This window comes from Meriones unguiculatus, chromosome 1 (assembly GCF_030254825.1).
Source record: "Meriones unguiculatus strain TT.TT164.6M chromosome 1, Bangor_MerUng_6.1, whole genome shotgun sequence".
Taxonomy (NCBI): domain Eukaryota; kingdom Metazoa; phylum Chordata; class Mammalia; order Rodentia; family Muridae; genus Meriones; species Meriones unguiculatus.
This window is the reverse complement of record NC_083349.1, coordinates 197,169,166-197,188,365: the sequence shown is the minus strand read 5'-3', so window position 1 is coordinate 197,188,365 and position 19,200 is coordinate 197,169,166. Positions and strand designations below refer to the sequence as shown.

At 41.2% G+C, this 19,200-nt stretch overlaps 1 protein-coding gene across 4 annotated transcripts in view; it reads left to right on the top strand.

The window, feature by feature from the left end:
* Positions 1 to 18,942, top strand: part of Glce (glucuronic acid epimerase) — a 73,811-nt gene extending 54,869 nt beyond the window's left edge. For all 4 annotated transcript variants that reach the window (XM_060375603.1, XM_021639937.2, XM_021639936.2 and 1 more), the window contains 3 exons: positions 9,178 to 9,776; positions 10,584 to 10,829; positions 15,129 to 18,942. In XM_060375603.1, the coding sequence (XP_060231586.1) occupies positions 9,191 to 9,776; positions 10,584 to 10,829; positions 15,129 to 16,153 (1,857 nt within the window). In that variant the 5' untranslated portion in view covers positions 9,178 to 9,190 and the 3' untranslated portion in view covers positions 16,154 to 18,942. The remainder of the gene's footprint in view (positions 1 to 9,177; positions 9,777 to 10,583; positions 10,830 to 15,128) is intronic.
* The last annotated feature ends 258 nt before the right edge of the window (positions 18,943 to 19,200 follow it).

The following is a 19,200-nucleotide window of genomic DNA, read 5'->3' as shown; positions in this document are numbered from 1 at the left end:
CAAATAATGAATTCCAAGCCATCCAGGGTTATAAAGTCTTTTAAAAAGCCCGGGGGGGGGGGGGGGAACTATTAACATCCAAGTTTAGTTGACTATCAGGGAATCCAGTTTCTGAGAGGGAGTATTTGCGTATCTGCTTATAGACATTCTGAGATATGCTATGAACACAGACCTCACAGTCTGACAGCCAGTGTTCACTTTCCTCTTAATACTAAATATGTAAGCCATCAAATTATCATGTCTTCAGTGATGACTTCAAGTTCATCATCTGTAAAGTAGGACAGATACACTTATCTCGCTATGTAGCCACACTCGCATGGAACTCTCATCTCCAACCTTCAAAGTGCTAGTATTGCAGCCTGTACCACTGCTCTGCATTAAAAATGTAATCTTTGAAGCATTATGAACATCTTGTATCAGAGATCATGTTAACATTTTGTTACTAAAATATTAAGGGAACTAGCATAGCTTTTATCCTATTGAGAGTCATTTCTAGAGTACTTTTGTTTACTTTCTAGAAAGATCTTAATCACCCAAAATATTAGGTCTTTTTAAAGTTAAATCCATACTGGATATTTAACCAATTGACTGTATAATTTAAATCTTTAGTCTTTCAAGCCAATAACAGTAGTAATTAAATTGCAAATCTGTTTTAAAGAGTTGGCAAAGATACATCTCAGTGTATTCTGTTATGTCACTTACATTCATTTCTATTTGGTTTGTGGTTTTCAGATACCCAAGTACAGAGAAGAAAACACAGCTGCCTGGTTTAAATGCCTATCTTTTTAATTTGCATTTTAAACAATGCTCATTCATTTAACAAATCTTTAATCAGGCCTCCTGTGGACCAAATACAGTCCTAGCACTGGGAATGCAGCAGGATAATACTCTAAGTATGTAGTATATTGGACTGAGCAAGGAGCTAGAATTGCTGTTTTACATGAGTTTGTCACTGAGGCCTTTCTAATGAATTGACATCCAAGCAGTGGCTCAAATAAAGTAAGGAAGCCGGGTGAGTAGATGCTAGGGAAAGGGAGTGTCAGGCAGGGGGAACTGCAAATGCAAATCTTCTGATTAGAAGCATGCCTAACTTGAGTCAGTTTTCCCCGATTACTACTCCTTGAAGTGTTCTTGGTCCCCATAAAAAATTAAGAGAGAATTAAAGGCATCTTTCTCTTATTTCAGGGCACATTCTTCTTAACTTTTACAGTGCTTGTATCATAGTGTTACTCTGTTGCCTGCCCACTGATTTGTCCTGTAGGCACAGGGGTGGATAGTGCCTTCCTTACCTGCTGCATAGTAACTGGAGACTAATTGCTTAACCAGTCCATTTGAGTGCATATTGATCTATTTCTTCTACTCATTACCTAGGAGTGATAAGAAATGTAAATAACTTGATATATTAATAAGAATATAGTAAGCAGTCACAATCAGAGCAACCATGCCTTCACAAACTACCTACAGATACGGATTTGTGAAGGATCCGGATGCTGCTCTTATTACTAAGTAACCTTCTAGGAAGTAGACTATGTGCTGACTGGGACTGAATCATTCTGAAGTATAGTTCTCAAGGTTAGTTAACAGTTTTCACCATTTTAGAGGGTGGCCTGTTCTTCTGTCTGCCTTTCTTCTTTCTGTGTAGTGTTGAGACTTGTGGATTATTACTGACTCTTTGTGTTTCAGTTAACTTCAGATATAATTCTCACAGTTTTTAACAAATAAGAAAGAGGAACTTTCAGGCTGACCAGCAGTGTATTTTTTAATTGTGGAAATGTTTTAAACATGTAAGTATGCAACTTACCATACAGTATGCCTTTTGATCAGATTTAACAGTTACTAATATCTTTTTCCAATGCTGGTCTAATGCCCTCTTAGCTTTCTTCTGATCAGGATCTTGCTGTGAAGCTCAAGTTAGCCTCCAATTCACAATCTTCCGTTAGTCTCCTGAGTGTTGGGATTGTGGGCACTTACCAACACACCTAGCTTCTACATCTTTTTTGACCCAGGATTCCATTATAATTCCATTAGTTTTGAAAGTTTCTTTGTTATCTGTCATGAACCTGGAATCATCCATTTTTCAAAGAACTCCCGTTTTTGTTTTTGTTTTTCAACAAGAAATTGTATCAGATGTAAATCTTGGCATTAAGTGTGTTATTTGTTTCTCCCATCATATGCTTTGTCATGAGGGTAGTGTTGTTCCATTAGCAGTTACTCATGTTTGGGTGGAGGAAGGAAGACACTCCTCAAAGATGTAGCAAAGAACTGTGTCTTTCTAGGTTTAAATTTTGTTATTATTGTGTGTGCTCATGATGTTGGGCTTGGAGTGCAATAGTGGAGGTCAGAAGACAACTTTGGAGAGTCCGTTCTCCCCTTTAGTCATTACATGGAATCAAACTCAGGTTTGTCAAGCTTGTGTGATGAGAGCTGTCTTGCACACCTGATATTTCTGTTTCAATGATAAAATGTCTGGCATATCGGAAATATTATATAAATGATAACACATAGGTGTTTATGTTTACTTTGAGTTTATTACAACTTAAGGAAATCTTTGATTTATCAATATATGACCTTTGAGAGATTACTTGTACCATACTTTGTGCTATTTGGGTATTTGGGGAGGGCAGGGTTTCTCTGTGTAGCTTTAGCAGTTCTGGACTCAACTTTGTAGACCAGGCTGACCTTGAACTGAGAGATCCACCTGCCTCTGCCTCTGCCTCTGCCTCCCAGAGTACTAGGATTACAGGGGTGTGCCATCATGCCCAGCTTATTTTGTTTGTTTTGTTTTGTTTCATTTTTTGAGACAAGGTTTCTCTGTGAAGCTTGGACTTTCTTAGACTGGCTTTGTAGACTAGGCTGGCCTCAAACTCAGATCCATCTACCTCTCTCTCCTCAAGTTCTGGGATTAAAGGCATGTGCCACCACACCTGGCTATTTTGTTTTTAAATTATTTAATACATTTTATGATAGTAATATAAATGATAAAACATCATTGGATTAAATATTTCTAATACAAAAAGAAATCTTAAATGTTTCCCAGATCCAAATTTTTTGAACATTGACTAGATGCCACAAGTGGAAAATTCTGCACCATGAAACTACCTTATGTACAAAATCATCAAAAATACTATATAAAACTTGGAGGTGGAAAGATATCTCAGCAATTATAAGTACTTTCTGATCTTGCAGAGGACCTGGTTTGAGTTCCCAGCACTTACATGGAGCAGCTCACAACCACCAGCTCTAGTTCCATGGGTTCCAGTGCCCTCTTCTGGTCTCTAAGAATACCTCCACATAACACATGGTGCACAAATACATACATACAAGATAAACACATTTTTAAATATAAAACATTATTTTCAGTGTGTTGTATGTTGGTTAGATTTGAGTCCCATTTCAGAGATATCACATGCATGTAGAAATCCAAACACCGGGAGAAAGCCGAACCTTTCTGGTCTCAAGCGCTTCAGACATTGACCATGCATTGCATTCCCCGCTTTTCAATTCTATTTCAAGACACACGCAGATCTTTGCCTTCTTTCCTTTGTGGTCTTTAACTGAAATACAGTGTCTACAGAAATGAAGACATTTAAGTAACTAAAAGGTCTACCAAAGGATGACAGTTGAACAGACCTTTGTTTGGGTACCAGATTGCCCAACTGCACCCTTTGTTTACCTATCAAGGCTTCACTTGTCACTGCACTTGGATTACAGATAACTGGTATGAATCCCAGGTAAAACAACAGGCAGATTTTCTGTAGAAGAAATTGGAAATGGCTAGGCTTCCAAAGCCATCTTTGTTCTGACAGTTAGAGGACCTGCTGTCCTCCTGCTCTCTCCCTATAGGACTGTGGCTGTTAGCACCTGCCTGGCTCACACAGAACTCTCTCTCTCTCCAGTCCTCTCCCCCTACCGCAGTCTAGCCAAAAAGCAGACCACCTAACAGTAGTGGAGAGAATCCAATAAGAGGTCACCAGGCATGTGAGGAAAACTTAGTGCAAGAAAAAGTGACAGGAAACATGCCAATGCAATAAGCAGAAGTAATCCTGCTGCAATCAGGGACAAGGCAAAGCTGCCCACTCTCTCCTTATCTCTTCAGCATAGTTCTTGAAGTCCTAACTAGAGCAATGAGACAACTAAAGGAGATAAAGGGGATTCAAATCAGAAAAGAAGTCAAAGTATCACTATTTGTAGATGACATGAGTGACCCTCAAAATTCAATCAGAGAACTCCTACAGCAAACACCTTCAGCAAAGTGGCTGAGTACAAAATTAACTCAAAAAAAATCTGAAGCCCTCTTGTATACAAAAGACAAATAGGCTAAGAAAGAAATTAGGGAAACAACACCCTTCACAATAGCCACAAATAACATAAAGTAACTCTAACCAAGCAAGTGAAAGACCTATATGAAAAAAAAAAAACTTCAATTCTCTGAATAAAGAAATTGAAGAAGATATTAGAAGATAGAAAAGATCTCCCATGCTCATGGATTAGTAGGATTAACATAGTGAAAATGGCTACCTACCAAAAGCAGTCTACAAATTCAATGCAGTTCCCATCAAAATGACAACACAGTTTTTTACAGACATTGAAAGAACAATTCCTTTTTATTTTTATTAATTACAGTTTATTTACTTTGCATCCCCTTTGTACATCCTTCCCTCCTCCCCTCCCAATCCCACCCTCCCTCTTCCCCACCCCTGTCCCTCTTCCAGTCCACTGATAAGGGAGGTCCTCCTCCCCTTCCATCTGATCCTAGTCTATCAGGTCTCATCAGGAATGGCTGCTTTGTCTTCTTCTGTAGCCTAGTAAGGCTGCTCCCCCCTCGGGGTGGAGGTGATCAAAGAGCAGGCCAATCAGTTCATGTCAGAGACAGTCCCTGCCCGCATTACTATGGAGGCCACTTAGACACTGAACTGCCACAGGCTATCTCCATGCAAGGGTTCTAGGCCATCTCCATGAGTGGTCCTTGGCTGGAGTATCAGTTTCAGAAAAGACCCCTGTGCCCAGACTTTTTGGATCATGTTGCTGTCCTTTTGCAACTCCTGTCCTCTATGGGGCAAAACAAAACAAAACAAAAAACAACAGAATAGGTAAAACAATACTGTACTAAAGATCTGGTATACAAAAGATCTCAAGCTGTACTATAGAGAAAGAGTAATAAAAACGGCATGGTTCTGGCATAGAGACAGACTGGTGGACCAATGGAATCGAATCGAAGACCCAGAAATAAACTCACACACCTATGGAAACTTAATTTTTGACAAAGAAACCAAAGCCATACAATGGAAAAAAGACAGCATCTTCAACAAATGGTGATGGTCTAACTGGATGTCTACATGTAGAAAAATGCAAATAGACCCATATATATCACCCTGCACAAAGTTAAAAGTCCAGGTGGATCAAAGACCTCAACATAAAACCAGAGACACTAAATCTATTAGAAGAAAAAGTGGGGAAGAGTCTTGACCTCACTGGCTCAGTAGACAACTTCCTGAACAGAACACTAACTGCATAGGCTTTAAGATCAACAATCAATAAATGGGACCTCATGAAACTGAAAAGCTTCTGTAAAGCAAAGGACACTGTCATCAGAACAAAATGACAGCCTACAGACTGGGAAAAGATCTTCACCATCCCTACATCTGAGGGAGGGCTAATACCAGAATATATAAAGAACTTAAGAAGTTAAATACCAGCAAACCAAGTAATCCAATTAAAAAATAGGATACAGAACTAAACAGAATTCTCAACAGAAGAATATTAAGTTGCAGAAAAGCATTCAACAGAGAAATGTTCAACATCCTTAGTCATTCGGGAAATGCAAATCAAAACGACCCTGAGATTTTACCTCATATCCATCAAGAGTGGCTAAGATCAAAAACTCAAGGGATGATGCATGCTGGAGAGGATGTGGAAATGGGAACCCTCATCCATTGCTGATGAATGTAAACTTGTACAACCACTTTGAAAATCAGTCTGGCACTTCCTCAGAAAATTAGGAATAGTGCTACCTCAAGATTCAGCTATACCACTCCTTAGGCATATACCCAGAAGATGCCCCACCATTCATTAAGGACATTTGCTCAACCATGTTTGTAGCAGCTCTATTCGTAATAGCCAGAATCTGGAAACAACCCAGATGTCCCTCAACAGAGGAATGGATACAAATTGTGGTACATTTACACAATGGAATACTACTCAGCATTTAAAAACAAGGAAATCATGAAATTTGCAGGCAAATGGTGGGAACTAGAAAAGATCATCCTGAGTGAGGTAACCCAGAAGCAGAAAGACACATATGATATATACTCACTTATAAGTGGATATTAGCCGTATAATATAGGATAAACACACTAAAATCTATAGCCCTAAAGAAGCTAAACAACAAGGAGGAACCTAGGAAAAACGCTTAATCCTCATCTAGAAGGGCAGGTAGGATAGACATCTGAAGTAGGAGAAGACAACAGGACAGGAACCTTCCACAGAGGACCTCTGAAAGACTCTACCCACCAGGGTATCGAAAGAGATATTGAGACTTATAGCCAAAGTTTGGCCAGAGTGCCAGTATCCTTATGGAAGAAGAGGGAGATAGAAAGACCTGGAGGGGACAGAAACTCCACAAGGAGAACAATAGAGCCAAAATACCTGGGCCTAAGGGCCCTTGCAAAGACTGATACTCCAATTAAGGACCATGCATGGAGAGGACCTAGACCCCCTGTTCAAAGGAAGCTCATTGGCTGCTCAGTTTCCAAGTGGGTGCCCTTGTAAGGGGTACAGGGGCTGTTTCTAACATGAACTCAGTGGCCAGCTCTTTGATCACCTCCCCAGTGGGATGCATCCTTGCCAGACCACAGAGGAAGATGATGCAGCCAGCCTTGATGAGACCTGATAAGCTAGGGTGAGGTAAAAGGAGAGAAGGTCCTCCCCTATCAGGAGTAGGGAAAGAGCATAGAGGGAGAGTGGGTGGAACTGGGAGGAGACAAGGGAGGGGCCTGCAGGGAAAATACAAAGTGAATAAATTATAATAAATATCTAAATAATTTTTTTAAAAATGAACTCTGTAGTGTATAGAGAGCCACAAAGACAGCATTTCCTTTAAACTGCAGGAGGACACCCTGTCAGATTGAAAGGGCACATCTGGTGCAGAAATGACCAGCCAGCATGCCTTCCTTTCAGAACTGGAGTTCCTGAGACGAACAAAACTCCTTAGTGAAGTCAGCTCCATAGTGACAGGTATTAGACTGCATTTAAACATTACCCACAACCCTGACTGTTTTAAAATAGTGCAGTTCTGCCCTGAGACTTTGAAGCTAATCTGAATACAATCTGCATCCTGCCAAACTGTTAAGAGTGGGAGCAGAAGGGATGGAAAGATGGCACAGTGGTCATGAGCTCTTCCGGAGGACAGCTTCCAGGACCTGTGTGGGGTTGCCCACAACCACCTGTAGCCCCAGCTGCAGGGAACCAGGCACTCTGGCCTTTGTGCGTACCCACACTAATGTGCACACACCCACACAAAGACACACTGGAAAATAACTGGAAAATAAGCCTTAAGCCAGAAACAAAAAGGTGTTGGACTTGGACTTGAATTGATTTTAGGGGTTTAGGGGTTTAAAGTTTACCTTCTCTTGGAATTGGAAGAAATAAGTTTTATATGCTCATTGTTAACTTTCTTAACTGAAATTAATTTTTCACAAGATATTTTCATATAGGCATTTGTTCCTTTTATCCTGCTTAAAAGGTATATATTGTGGGGAAAGTGAGAAGAAATTACAAACAAAATAAGTAATTGTGGAATCACTGCACATTAAATTACAGAGCAACTGGCAAACATAGACTGAGCATTTACATTCTTTACTCTGAGCAATCTCAAGTGTTCTGTACATCAGACATAGAACTAACATAATTTCATGTTCTCCAGTGACCTTTACATATCATCATAGCTGTGTCTTCCTTCTTCAGTACTTCTTCAGACATTTGTCTGGCTTAAATTTGAAAGTATTCTTACTGCTATATTCAGAATAGGCTTGGGAGTGCAATTCTAGACATGGGTAGAAGAGGGGCCATAAAGTGCTGCAGGTGAAAAATGACCACAGCTTAACGTTGTGGCATTAGTGAAGTTTATTAATTGGGTCTCAAGTGAGCAACATAGAAATCAGAGTTTTTCGTCTGAGTAGTAGAAGAGTGAGTAGGTTGTGGGAGAAGACCGGCATGAAGCTGTGAGTGTTACAATGCAGAAGCTTATTTGGCTTCCAAGTAAAGATGCCAATTTACTTGGGCTGGCTCTTACGTGTGTATATACATACACATATGTATGTGTGAGTGTGTGTGTGTGTGTGTGTGTGTGTGTGTGTGTGTACACAGATATACAGATATATGTAGTTACAAAGAAAATCCGGCTTAGATAGAGACTTTGAGGATAGTCAGCATACAGGTTCTTATTAAGATATGAGGCCTGGGTGAGATCACTCAGGAATTAACAGAAATAAGGAACCGTGCAGACTAGGACTGGAAGGCCTGTCCACACTAAGGGGAAAGGCAGGAATGGAGGTTCAGAGCAGACTGAGGGGGAGCAGCCAGTGTGAGGTACAAGGAGACTCAAAATTTGCAAAAATATTACGGTTTGTTGTTTTCTCAGCCAGCTACTAAAGTGCTAGGATGTAAGCACTTAAATTGTTTGTTCTTAACTACTTTAAAAATTGAACTGTAAGATCTTTCTTTTCTTTTCTCTGTTTCTGGTTTGGTTTGGTTTGGTTTGGTTTGGTTTGGTTTGGTTTTTCGAGACAGGATTTCTCTGTGTAGCACTAACCGTCATGGAACTCCCTTTGTAGACCAGGCTGGCCTCGAACTCACAAAGATCCACTTGCCTCTGCTGGGATTAAAGGCGTATGCTACTACCTCCTGACTGTAACGTGTTTCTTTAATTGTAGGAACATAATAAAAAAATTCTTGAGATACCAAAGGAGCACAGAATGAAAATGTGGGCATCTCTGCTTTAGAGATTTGTGCTAACTGAGCAGTTTGCCTTTTATCTTTGCCCATTCTGGGAAGTTTGAGTTCTTAATTTTAAATATGATCAGATTACATGTGTTTGATACAATGTCGAGATGCACAGGTTGAATAAGTGTGTCTTAAGCAAAACAAACTTAACCTGCGTGATTCTCTTCTCCTCCGCAGGTATGGTCTGAACATGCGCTGTTTGGCAGCTCGGGTCAGCTACAAGACTCTGATTGTTATCTGTGCGCTCTTCACTTTGGTCACAGTACTTTTGTGGAATAAGTGTTCTATCGACAAAGCAATCCAGTTTCCACGGCACTTGAGCGGTGGATTCAGAGTGGATGGATTAGAAAAAAGAACAGCAGCATCTGAAAGTAACCACTATGCCCTCCACGTGCCCAAGCAGCAATCGGAGGAGGCATTTCCTCAGGAGCAACAGAAGGCACCCCCTGTCGTCGGGGGCTTCAACAGCAACGGAGGAAGCAAAGTGTTAGGTCTCAAATATGAGGAGATTGACTGTCTCATAAATGATGAACACACAATTAAAGGGAGACGAGAGGGAAATGAAGTTTTTCTTCCATTCACTTGGGTGGAAAAATACTTTGATGTTTATGGAAAGGTGGTTCAATATGATGGCTATGATCGATTTGAATTCTCTCATAGCTATTCCAAAGTCTATGCACAGAGAGCCCCTTACCATCCTGATGGTGTGTTTATGTCCTTCGAAGGATACAATGTGGAAGTCCGAGACAGAGTCAAGTGTATAAGTGGAGTTGAAGGTTGGTATCTAGTTGTTGCACCTGGATTTTTCTAGCTTGATTGTGTTAAGGTCTAAGAAACAGAAGATGTTAGTTACACAGCCACTGTATAGCGTGATGGGAAGAGACCTTTCACTGTTGCTCTGTCTCAGCAGCAAGAAACAGGCCAAGTGTAAACCTATTGACGCTTTCCATTTGGTGTGATTTAAGGGCAGCAGTAAGACCAGACTGAATAAATAGGATTATTCCATTAACCTGCCTCAGAGTCTCATCAGTGAGGTCAAGGCACCAATCTCTAGAAATTGTACTTCAAAATAATATAGTTACTGAGCCAGGGATGTGGCTCAGTGATAAATCATTTCTCTAACATGTGCAGGGCCTAGAGTTAAGTCCCAATTATCACAGAAACACATATATGTAGCAGTAAAAATTGTACCAATACAGGGAATAGATGGGCAGCGAGATCCAGGCTATGGTAAGCTTTTTAACTAACACCTGTATTATTTCTCCAAGGTATAATTTCCCAGTGTTAAATATTTCATCACTTAGTAAAAAGTCAGCAGGGGTGTGTGTGTATGTGTGTGTGTGTGTGTGTGTGTGTGTGTGTGTGTGTAATCTTTTTTAAATGGGTCATTACAACAATGTACAATAATGTGTAATCAGTGTGAGAATTAAGATTGATCAATGGAACACAGCATGAAAGCAGAAAAAAAGATTCAAAGTTGTAGATAACCCTAAAACCTTCCCCAGAAGTGCAGCAGTAAAGGTTAGTCCTCAGAATGCCTCCTCAGTGTCTGGGTTTAGTGATTCGTTGTTTGTTTCTTATAGGTGTGCCATTATCGACACAGTGGGGACCTCAAGGCTACTTCTACCCAATCCAGATTGCACAGTATGGGCTAAGTCATTACAGCAAGAATCTAACCGAGAAACCCCCTCACATAGAGTTATACGAGACAGCAGAAGACAGGGACAGAAACATCAGACCTAATGAATGGACTGTGCCTAAGGGCTGCTTCATGGCCAGTGTGGCTGATAAGTCTAGATTCACCAATGTTAAACAGTTTATTGCTCCAGGTGAGTTTCATAGTCCTCTACTATACTTACATTGATGCTGATTTAACAAACTGGTGTACTTGTAAAATTTTTAATGGTTGTTTAAAACAAAGTAATAAGTTCTTTTTTTTTTATTCAGTCTACATCCTGGTTGTAGCCCTATCCCTTCTCCCCTCCTAATCCCACCTTCCATCCCTCCCCCACTCCCCTTCACCTATTCCTCAGTAAAAGGGAGCTCCCTTTCCCACCCAGCCCAGCTCATCAAGTTGCATCAGGACTAAGCATGTCCTCTTCTCCTGTGGCCTGGCAACATAGTCCCACCAGGGGGAAGTGATAAAAAAGCTGGCAAGTGAGTCTGTGTCCACTGCAGTTCCCACTTCCCTTACAAGAGGACCCACATGAAGCCTAAGCTGCCCATCTGCTACATGTTTGTAGGGGGCCTAGGTCCAGTTCAGACATGGTCCTTGGTTGATGCTTCAGTCTCAGCAAGCTCTTTATGTTACATAAATAATGTTATCTAAGTAAAATCTTCCCAAAACAGAACTGGGGGGTGGGGGGCGGGGGGAGGAGAGTCAGAAAAGGAGAATTAACTACATGAAGAACCAAGCAGTAGAGTGATGCTAAAATGTGGATATGGCTGTTGTTTGCTTCTTGGGGTCTGTATACCCCAGAATGAAGTTCTTTGGTTTGGTTTAGTCTTTGGTACTAGATTCTCACCTAGGACTTTGTACATACTAAGCAAGCATTCTGTTACTGAGTACATCTTGGCTTATTATAATACATGGGCACAGCAGAGTTGAATTTTTAAGTTCTGCCCTAAGTTAAATTTTGTTTTAACTGCAAGAACCATCTTTTCTTTTGCATATTTTAACCAATATAATTTCATTTTTGTCAAAAAAAATTATAGCATTAATAGGCCTATTCTCATACTGAATTTTGTTAATGTACTAAATTATATGAAACTCCATATAAAACCATTTTCATTAATAAAATCATTTATAAAATCAAATTAACCTTATGCAACATTTCCCTTTTACTAAGACAGTCTCATTAATTAGGATGTAATGTATTTTCCTGTACTAATCAATATCCATGAGAATTAATGAGTCCATTACTTTAAAAGACAAAGAAATAATCTTAGTACCTCAGGCTTAATCTTGATGTTGTCAGATTCAGGACTCATTTCCCCTTCCTCCAACCTGGAGTAGGTAAATAAAAGAAAAGAAAGAGGATAAGACCTCCTTTGTATTTTGTATTTTCTCCTTGTTCTTTATTGATGAAAGATCTGGAAAGCCACAATACAAATCTGCTCATCCTTAGCCTTGAATGATGCCTCTAGGGGTTCAGTGCAGTGCAGAGAAGGGAACCTTCAGTCTTTATTGAGACTAGAACATGCCTTGGTGAACGCAAAGGCAGACTCACACACCCTGCAGTGAGACCGTGCTGTCATTCAGTGGCCAGTCGCTAGAGAGAAACTACTTTTTGCGTGGTCTCAAGCACACAGAGAACTGTTGACAGCCATGTTGTTAGGAGGGTACACTTAGTTGCTCCCTGTTGGTAAGTCTGGTAGCTGGGAGTGGCATGTGTCTGTACATGTTACTCGGAGTGTTCCAGGAACTGCACTGTAATGGTAATGGAGCTTTGTGGGAAACAGTCGAAGGCATTGTTGTTGAGAAGTTGAGAATTGTCTTTAAAGCATAGGTGTTAGACCATCCAGATTGGGTAAAGGGAGAACCAGAGATGATTTTTCTTTCTTGGTCTTTTTCCTCAAAGGAGTTTGCTTTCCCCAAAAGGAACAAAATCACCTTGAGTAAAGAACTGTTATAAGCCAGATGTAGTAGTGCACCCATGGTCGCAAATCGCAACACTTAGGAAGCAGAAGCAGGAGGATCATAACCTCCAGAGCAGCCTAGACTACATAGTGAGGTCCTGTAATGGCAGTCTTGGTTTCCTTGTATGTCATGTAAATACGCTTTTGTTTTAATCCCAAGTGTGGGATTTTAGTTGGGCTGTAGTTGTCTTCACCTGTTAATTGTCTCGTGCAGAGTGTGGCTTTTGCCAGCTGGTAACAGCCTTCCATATGAGGTACGGAGAGGGACATAGTCTAGGACTCTGAGAATAAAAATGTGAGACGGAGAAAAAGACGCAGCAGCCTTTAGTGTGGTATTCCACGTGGTGAGGAGCGGAGAGACCCGAGAAGTGGACGGTGTTGCAGTTTAGAGAGATGCTCTGGGGTGCAGTGGCGTAGAGACTGCTAGCCCCACCTGGGGGTGACAGAGATTGGTATACAGAGAGCTGTGAAAGAACCCCTTGGCCCTGAATAGCCAAGAAAAGTCAAGGGGTCTGGGCCCCTCTTTCCATTAACCTTTTCTCTCTCCTACTTAAGGTGGGGGTGCTGGTAGAAGAGAAGTAGAGGCCTAAACACCCCAAATAAAGTAGAATTTTTAAAAAGACCACTACAGGTGTCTTTCCGCTACAAGACCCTGCCTGAAAATCAACACACGTGGAGGGGGATTTTATAAGTCTACTGGGCAGAGTATAACTTTGTCCTGTGTGATTCATAGAACAATTAGGAATCCTATAGTCTAGCAGCTAATTGAGCTTAAGCTCCAGGTTTCATTTTACTGAAAAGGAGGAGAGTACCAGTTAGAGAATGAATGCATGATGACATTTTGACAGGTAAAGTGGATTTTGCTGAACTAAGTTTTTACTATGGTCAATTTTTAAAACATCACCCTGGCATTATTTGATTCATAAGTCTGCTGTGGTATTCTCATTCTCAATACAGTTTTCATAACTGCTCTATCAAATGAAGTCATTAAGAGCTTTGGGCTGTGTGTATCCATCCTGGCAGAATACAGCACTGAAAGGCTCCACTCCATCTGCTGACGCAGTCCAGGCTGCTCTGATCTTTGCTCCTGTGACGCACAGAATATCCTCTCAAGGTCTACTGGAAGCAGAGGTCTGCTTTTATGGCTAGGTCTGAAAGAAGGAACCTCCATTTAATATTGGTTTGAGCATAGACTTTCAGTGTCATTTGTCTTCCTTGCAGTCTCTGTGCTGCAGAAACCTAGATTGTAGTCCATGCTATACTAGTAGCTGTTTAACCTCACAAAATCTATATATCTTCATCTTTAAAGCAGAAACAGTTCATGTTTTACCAACCTCAGGACCTGCATGTGGGTGTGTTTGGGAAGTTTAAGCCATGTAAAGATTAAGATGTTCATATTTCTCCTTTGATGGTTTATAATTTGTGCTACAAGCATTGTTTATGTGATATGAAGTGATGTGTGTGTGTTATTCTTGCTGCTACTTGATTTTAATATGCACAGTGTCTTTTGGTAACTGTTAGGTGAGTATCGTTTAAAGGGTCATCTTGCTGAGAGCCAACCATCAAGTACTCTGGCCATACAAGAAAAATTTTGTATTTCATAATTTGCCAAATAGAACAGCTTTTACCATTTTATTAGCATGTGGTAATTGGTGACAATAATCGCCATCATTTGTCACTGTTCTAAGCCAGTGTCTTTTTTAAATTGTCTAAATTATACTGCAAAGTGAATATTTTCTCTGCTAACACCCGAAATTGGAATTTGGAAAGGTCTGTTTTACCTTTTTAGAGCTCTGGCAGGGCAGGAATTGCGAAGGGTTTTTTCATTCCTAAGTATACTCTCCCCTTCCCTCTTTTTGTCTTATACATGAGCCATTGTTTAATTTCCAGTCATTTTGTTCTCAGTTCCAGAGACTATAAGAAACAAACATCGTTTTCAGTATTAAGTTAAGAGCCGGGCTGGACGTTCTAGGTTCTCTTGTTTGTGTTTGGCAAGTATCAGCTAAGATACTTTACTGTGTGTCTCGGTTACACATCTGAAAGTGGGAGTGAAGCCGAGCATATTCACAGCTAAGCGGGCTTGTCAAGCAAGGTCAGCAATGGAAGACACTTAGAATATCAGGCAGTAAACACAAACTGCATTAGAAATGAAATTTTATACGTAGCCGTCTGTCTAAAACTTGAACCCTCTTGTAACAGTATGCATTGAGCCAGCTTTGGACTATTTTTGCCCTTTTATGGAATACGTGCACTAGAATAATAGTGATGCTTGATCAGGCATCGGGTCTAGAAGGGACAGTTTTAGCAGCTATTCTTAGTTATTTGCCCTGAATCTTTTCTGTAAACCAGAGGAAAATCACCAGATTTGCTACTTAGCAAACATCTGGAGTTAATTTTGTGTGGTCAGTAGTTGTCAAGGATAAACTGCAATTAAATTTTAAGTATAAAAATACTTTTATTCTAACCAGTCCTTGGTCTGTCCCCCACAGAAACCAGTGAAGGTGTGTCTTTGCAGCTGGGAAACACAAAAGACTTCGTTATTTCATTTGACCTCAAGCTCCTAACGAATGGGAGTGTGTCTGTGGTTCTGGAGACCACAGAAAAGAATCAGCTCTTCACTGTGCATTACGTCTCAAACACCCAGCTAATCGCTTTTAAAGACAGGGACATATACTATGGCATTGGGCCCAGAACTTCGTGGAGCACAGTTACCAGAGACCTGGTCACTGACCTCAGGAAAGGAGTGGGTCTTTCTAACACAAAAGCTGTCAAGCCAACCAAAATCATGCCCAAAAAGGTGGTTAGGCTGATTGCAAAAGGGAAAGGATTCCTGGACAACATTACCATCTCAACCACAGCCCACATGGCTGCATTCTTTGCCGCTAGTGACTGGCTAGTGAGGAACCAGGATGAGAAGGGTGGATGGCCAATTATGGTGACCCGGAAGTTAGGAGAAGGCTTTAAGTCTTTAGAGCCAGGGTGGTACTCTGCTATGGCACAAGGGCAAGCCATCTCTACCTTAGTCAGGGCCTATCTTCTAACAAAAGACCTTGTATTCCTCAATTCAGCTTTAAGGGCAACAGCCCCATACAAGTCCCTGTCCGAGCAGCATGGAGTTAAAGCTGTGTTCATGAGTAAACATGACTGGTATGAAGAATATCCAACTGCACCTAGCTCTTTTGTCTTAAATGGCTTTATGTATTCTTTAATTGGGCTGTATGACCTAAAAGAAACAGCAGGGGAGAAGCTTGGCAAGGAAGCAAAGTCCTTGTATGAGCGAGGCATGGAATCTCTGAAAGCCATGCTGCCCTTGTATGATACCGGCTCTGGGACCATTTATGACCTCCGCCACTTCATGCTGGGCATTGCTCCCAACCTGGCCCGCTGGGACTACCACACCACCCACATCAACCAGCTGCAGCTGCTCAGCACCATCGATGAGTCCCCAATCTTCAAAGAATTTGTGAAGAGGTGGAAAAGCTACCTTAAAGGCAGCAGGGCAAAGCACAACTAGAGCTCGAAACCAAAAGTGCATTCCAGCCTCTTCTGAGCTCAAGGGCTGAGCTCTGTGTCAGCAGCAGGGCCAGCAACGCGTCGCACATTTTAACTAGCTTGTGTTCTGGGTCTGTGGGTCATAGCAACGTGAGAAGAAACCCTTACAGTTAGTCTTCTGAAACAGTTGCATTCCGTGGGTCAGGTGCTTAGAAATGTAGGCGCGGAAAGTGTTCAGTCAGTGTGCTGAACAAAGATGTGATTCGGCCTCCATGCAGAGTTGCTCTGGGTCTGTGCAAGGCGATGGTAAGGTGCTGCTAGCCTGCTGCCCAGCACTTACCTCAGACTTAGAGTGGAGTGCTTTCAGAATGTGACTGTTTATATTTATATGAAAGCAGGCCTTTAGAAAACTGCGTGCAGCCTGGATCGTGAACTGTGGTTTTAAAAACTGTTTCTTTCCCGTAGATTGATTTCCTGGGAGGGAGTAAGCATTTGTTGCATTTTTGTTCAATTGTATATGAAAAATATTTTGAATTATGGTTTTCTTGAACTATGTATATTTAAACATAGCCCGTGTTCAGGTTTCATGGTCACATAACATAAGCACAACTAAAATGAAACTTGTTGACTGCACAAGAAATTACAGACATGCTATGTTTTATGAAACTTGATCTACAATCAGTAAGTTTGATAATCGTCTTCCCCCCCTCTGTTCCCAATGCAGTGTGTCTTTGTCACTATCTATAATGCTACATTTCATTTCATGTATACTTCAGTAATTTTGTCCACTTAGAGGACATTACCTAGAATATTACTTATAAGCCTAAATTTGTGACAGACCTAATCATGATTTGAAGCTGATCACCAGTTCCTTTTAGGATGTTTCTCCCTTAAAAGAAAATTGCTAGGTTAAATGTTACATTCAGGAATCAAAGTGAAGTTCTTCCTGCCCAGATTGTCACCATCACTTTTCATATCGTTGCACACTGTTTCTCAGAAGCGTCATTTTGAATGACTCAAGCATTGAAATAGGGAAGATATTGCTGTCTGTTGGTGTGTGCCATCAGATCTGTAAGTTGGTGTCAGAGTCCTCACGCCATGGGCAGTGTCTGTGCTAGGGCTTCAGGCATTTGGTAAAAGCAACAGGGATTGGTTTTGCTCTGGTTTTTGTTTAAGGTGTGATAAAATGGAGACAGATGGGTAATGTGAGCCTCACACAGTTTCTAGGGACAAACAACGGAGTTTACTGTGCTGTCTTCAGAGGCACCTTTAAGAGCCAGGTGGATGGTCTGCCTACACATTGTACTTCCGCTGAGTTCGGCTACCAGACACTGCTGAACAGGAATGTGTAAGTATTGCACACATACACATACATACGTCAAACATGTCCGCATCAAAGGAGACAGGAGACAAGGTCTCTACTGAAGACGATATTGAGCTGTTGAAAAATAAGCCTGGACTCCCAGTTTATATGCCCACACCTTAATTTTGTCTACAATGAAACCAGCGAGGTCATTAGGTTCCTCAGCTTTTACTACCGCTGTGGTTCTCACACACTAGGTGTTTCAGCAACATCCGAACATGCACATTTTGTCTCAGCAATAAAAATGAGGACTCCCTTTTTATTTTCAGTACCTATGTTCAAAACAGGCTTGCCCACCTGGGAACAGTGTTCGCTCTATCAGATTTGTTACTGGAGTGGTCCTGGCTTCTGCTCTCTGTTTGCATATAGGTCTTCAGATGAGAGGAGTCAGTGAAATCATCCTGGTACTGCTTTTGTGACAAACACCAGTGCCTTACCAATGTGGTTGTCCTTTTCTACTGAAGACGGAAGGTTTTTGGGTTTTTTTGTTTTGTTTTGTTTTTGGGTGTAGAAATAACAGTTCACTGCTGTTGCTTTTCCACTGCCTTCCACGTTGCAACAGCTACTTGTCTTGAGATGCCAGAACTCCCTAAGAGGTCACATGGAGCCTGTGACGGTGACAGCACTGTTAGCGCTCGGCTTGTCAGACTTGAGGGCACTTCTGTGACACTGGGGGTTCACAAAAGTGAGACTGTAGGTGTGCAGAAAGTCTGCCTGTGAAGTGGGATCCATAGCATGCTTAATAGGTGATGCTGCTTTGGGGGAGCTGGGGATATGTAGAGGAGCGCTGCCTGGGACCCATGACAACATTACCTAGGTTTTTAAATCGTGTAAATGTTTACTTATCCTGAGTCTAGAGAGAATGGGGCGGGTATTTTAAATTTTTGTTGTGTTTCTTTAAAATTTTTCTTCAAAGGTATTGGTTTGGTTCACTTTTCTGAATTAGCTTCCATGTTGAATCTTTTGCCATATCAGTAGTAAAACAGCCAAAAGTTTCTAAACAAAGGGCAAGTTTGGCCCTTTAGGAGTTACTGTATATAACGCTTCATTCAAGAGCACGCAGCATCCATGAGCAAGTGCAGAAATGACACAGCACTCTCCAGATGTGGCGGGCTGCTCTCTTTGTTGGTGTACAGGCTCACCAAAAGCTGCTGGTTTTGTTCTTGTAATTGTTTCCTTGCTTCTCCATTGTACATGTGGGGCATATGCCATGTGTCGAATATGCAATAACGTGTTTACCGGATGCCCTTCCGGAGGGTGGTCCTCTGTAAAGCTGTACAGCCTTTGCAGTTCAAGCACAATGTGCACGTTAGTTTTCTATACAGCGAAACTTGATTTTTTCAAATTGAAAGGTATTTTGTTTCTATATAAAGTTTAATGGGTTGTTTGTGCTTAATGTAAAGCTGCTTTATAAAATTGTAAAATAAAGTTTTTATCTTGAAAAGGAATGTACTTAGATAGTTCTCTTTATTCTGCTTAGTTTGTGATTATGTGAGCCCAGCAAGCATTTGACCAACATTTCCTGTTGAACTTCCGGATAGGGAACCAGAGTATAATACAGGAGCCTTCATCTGTAGGGAACCAGAGGACACTGGACACGTTCAGATAATAAAGTGCTGCCCTGTGCTCAGTCAGGGGCTAAAGCCCTGGAGCTCTAGGGTGAGGACAAGTAGAAGCATGGAGGAGCAGCTTGAACAAACACTTGG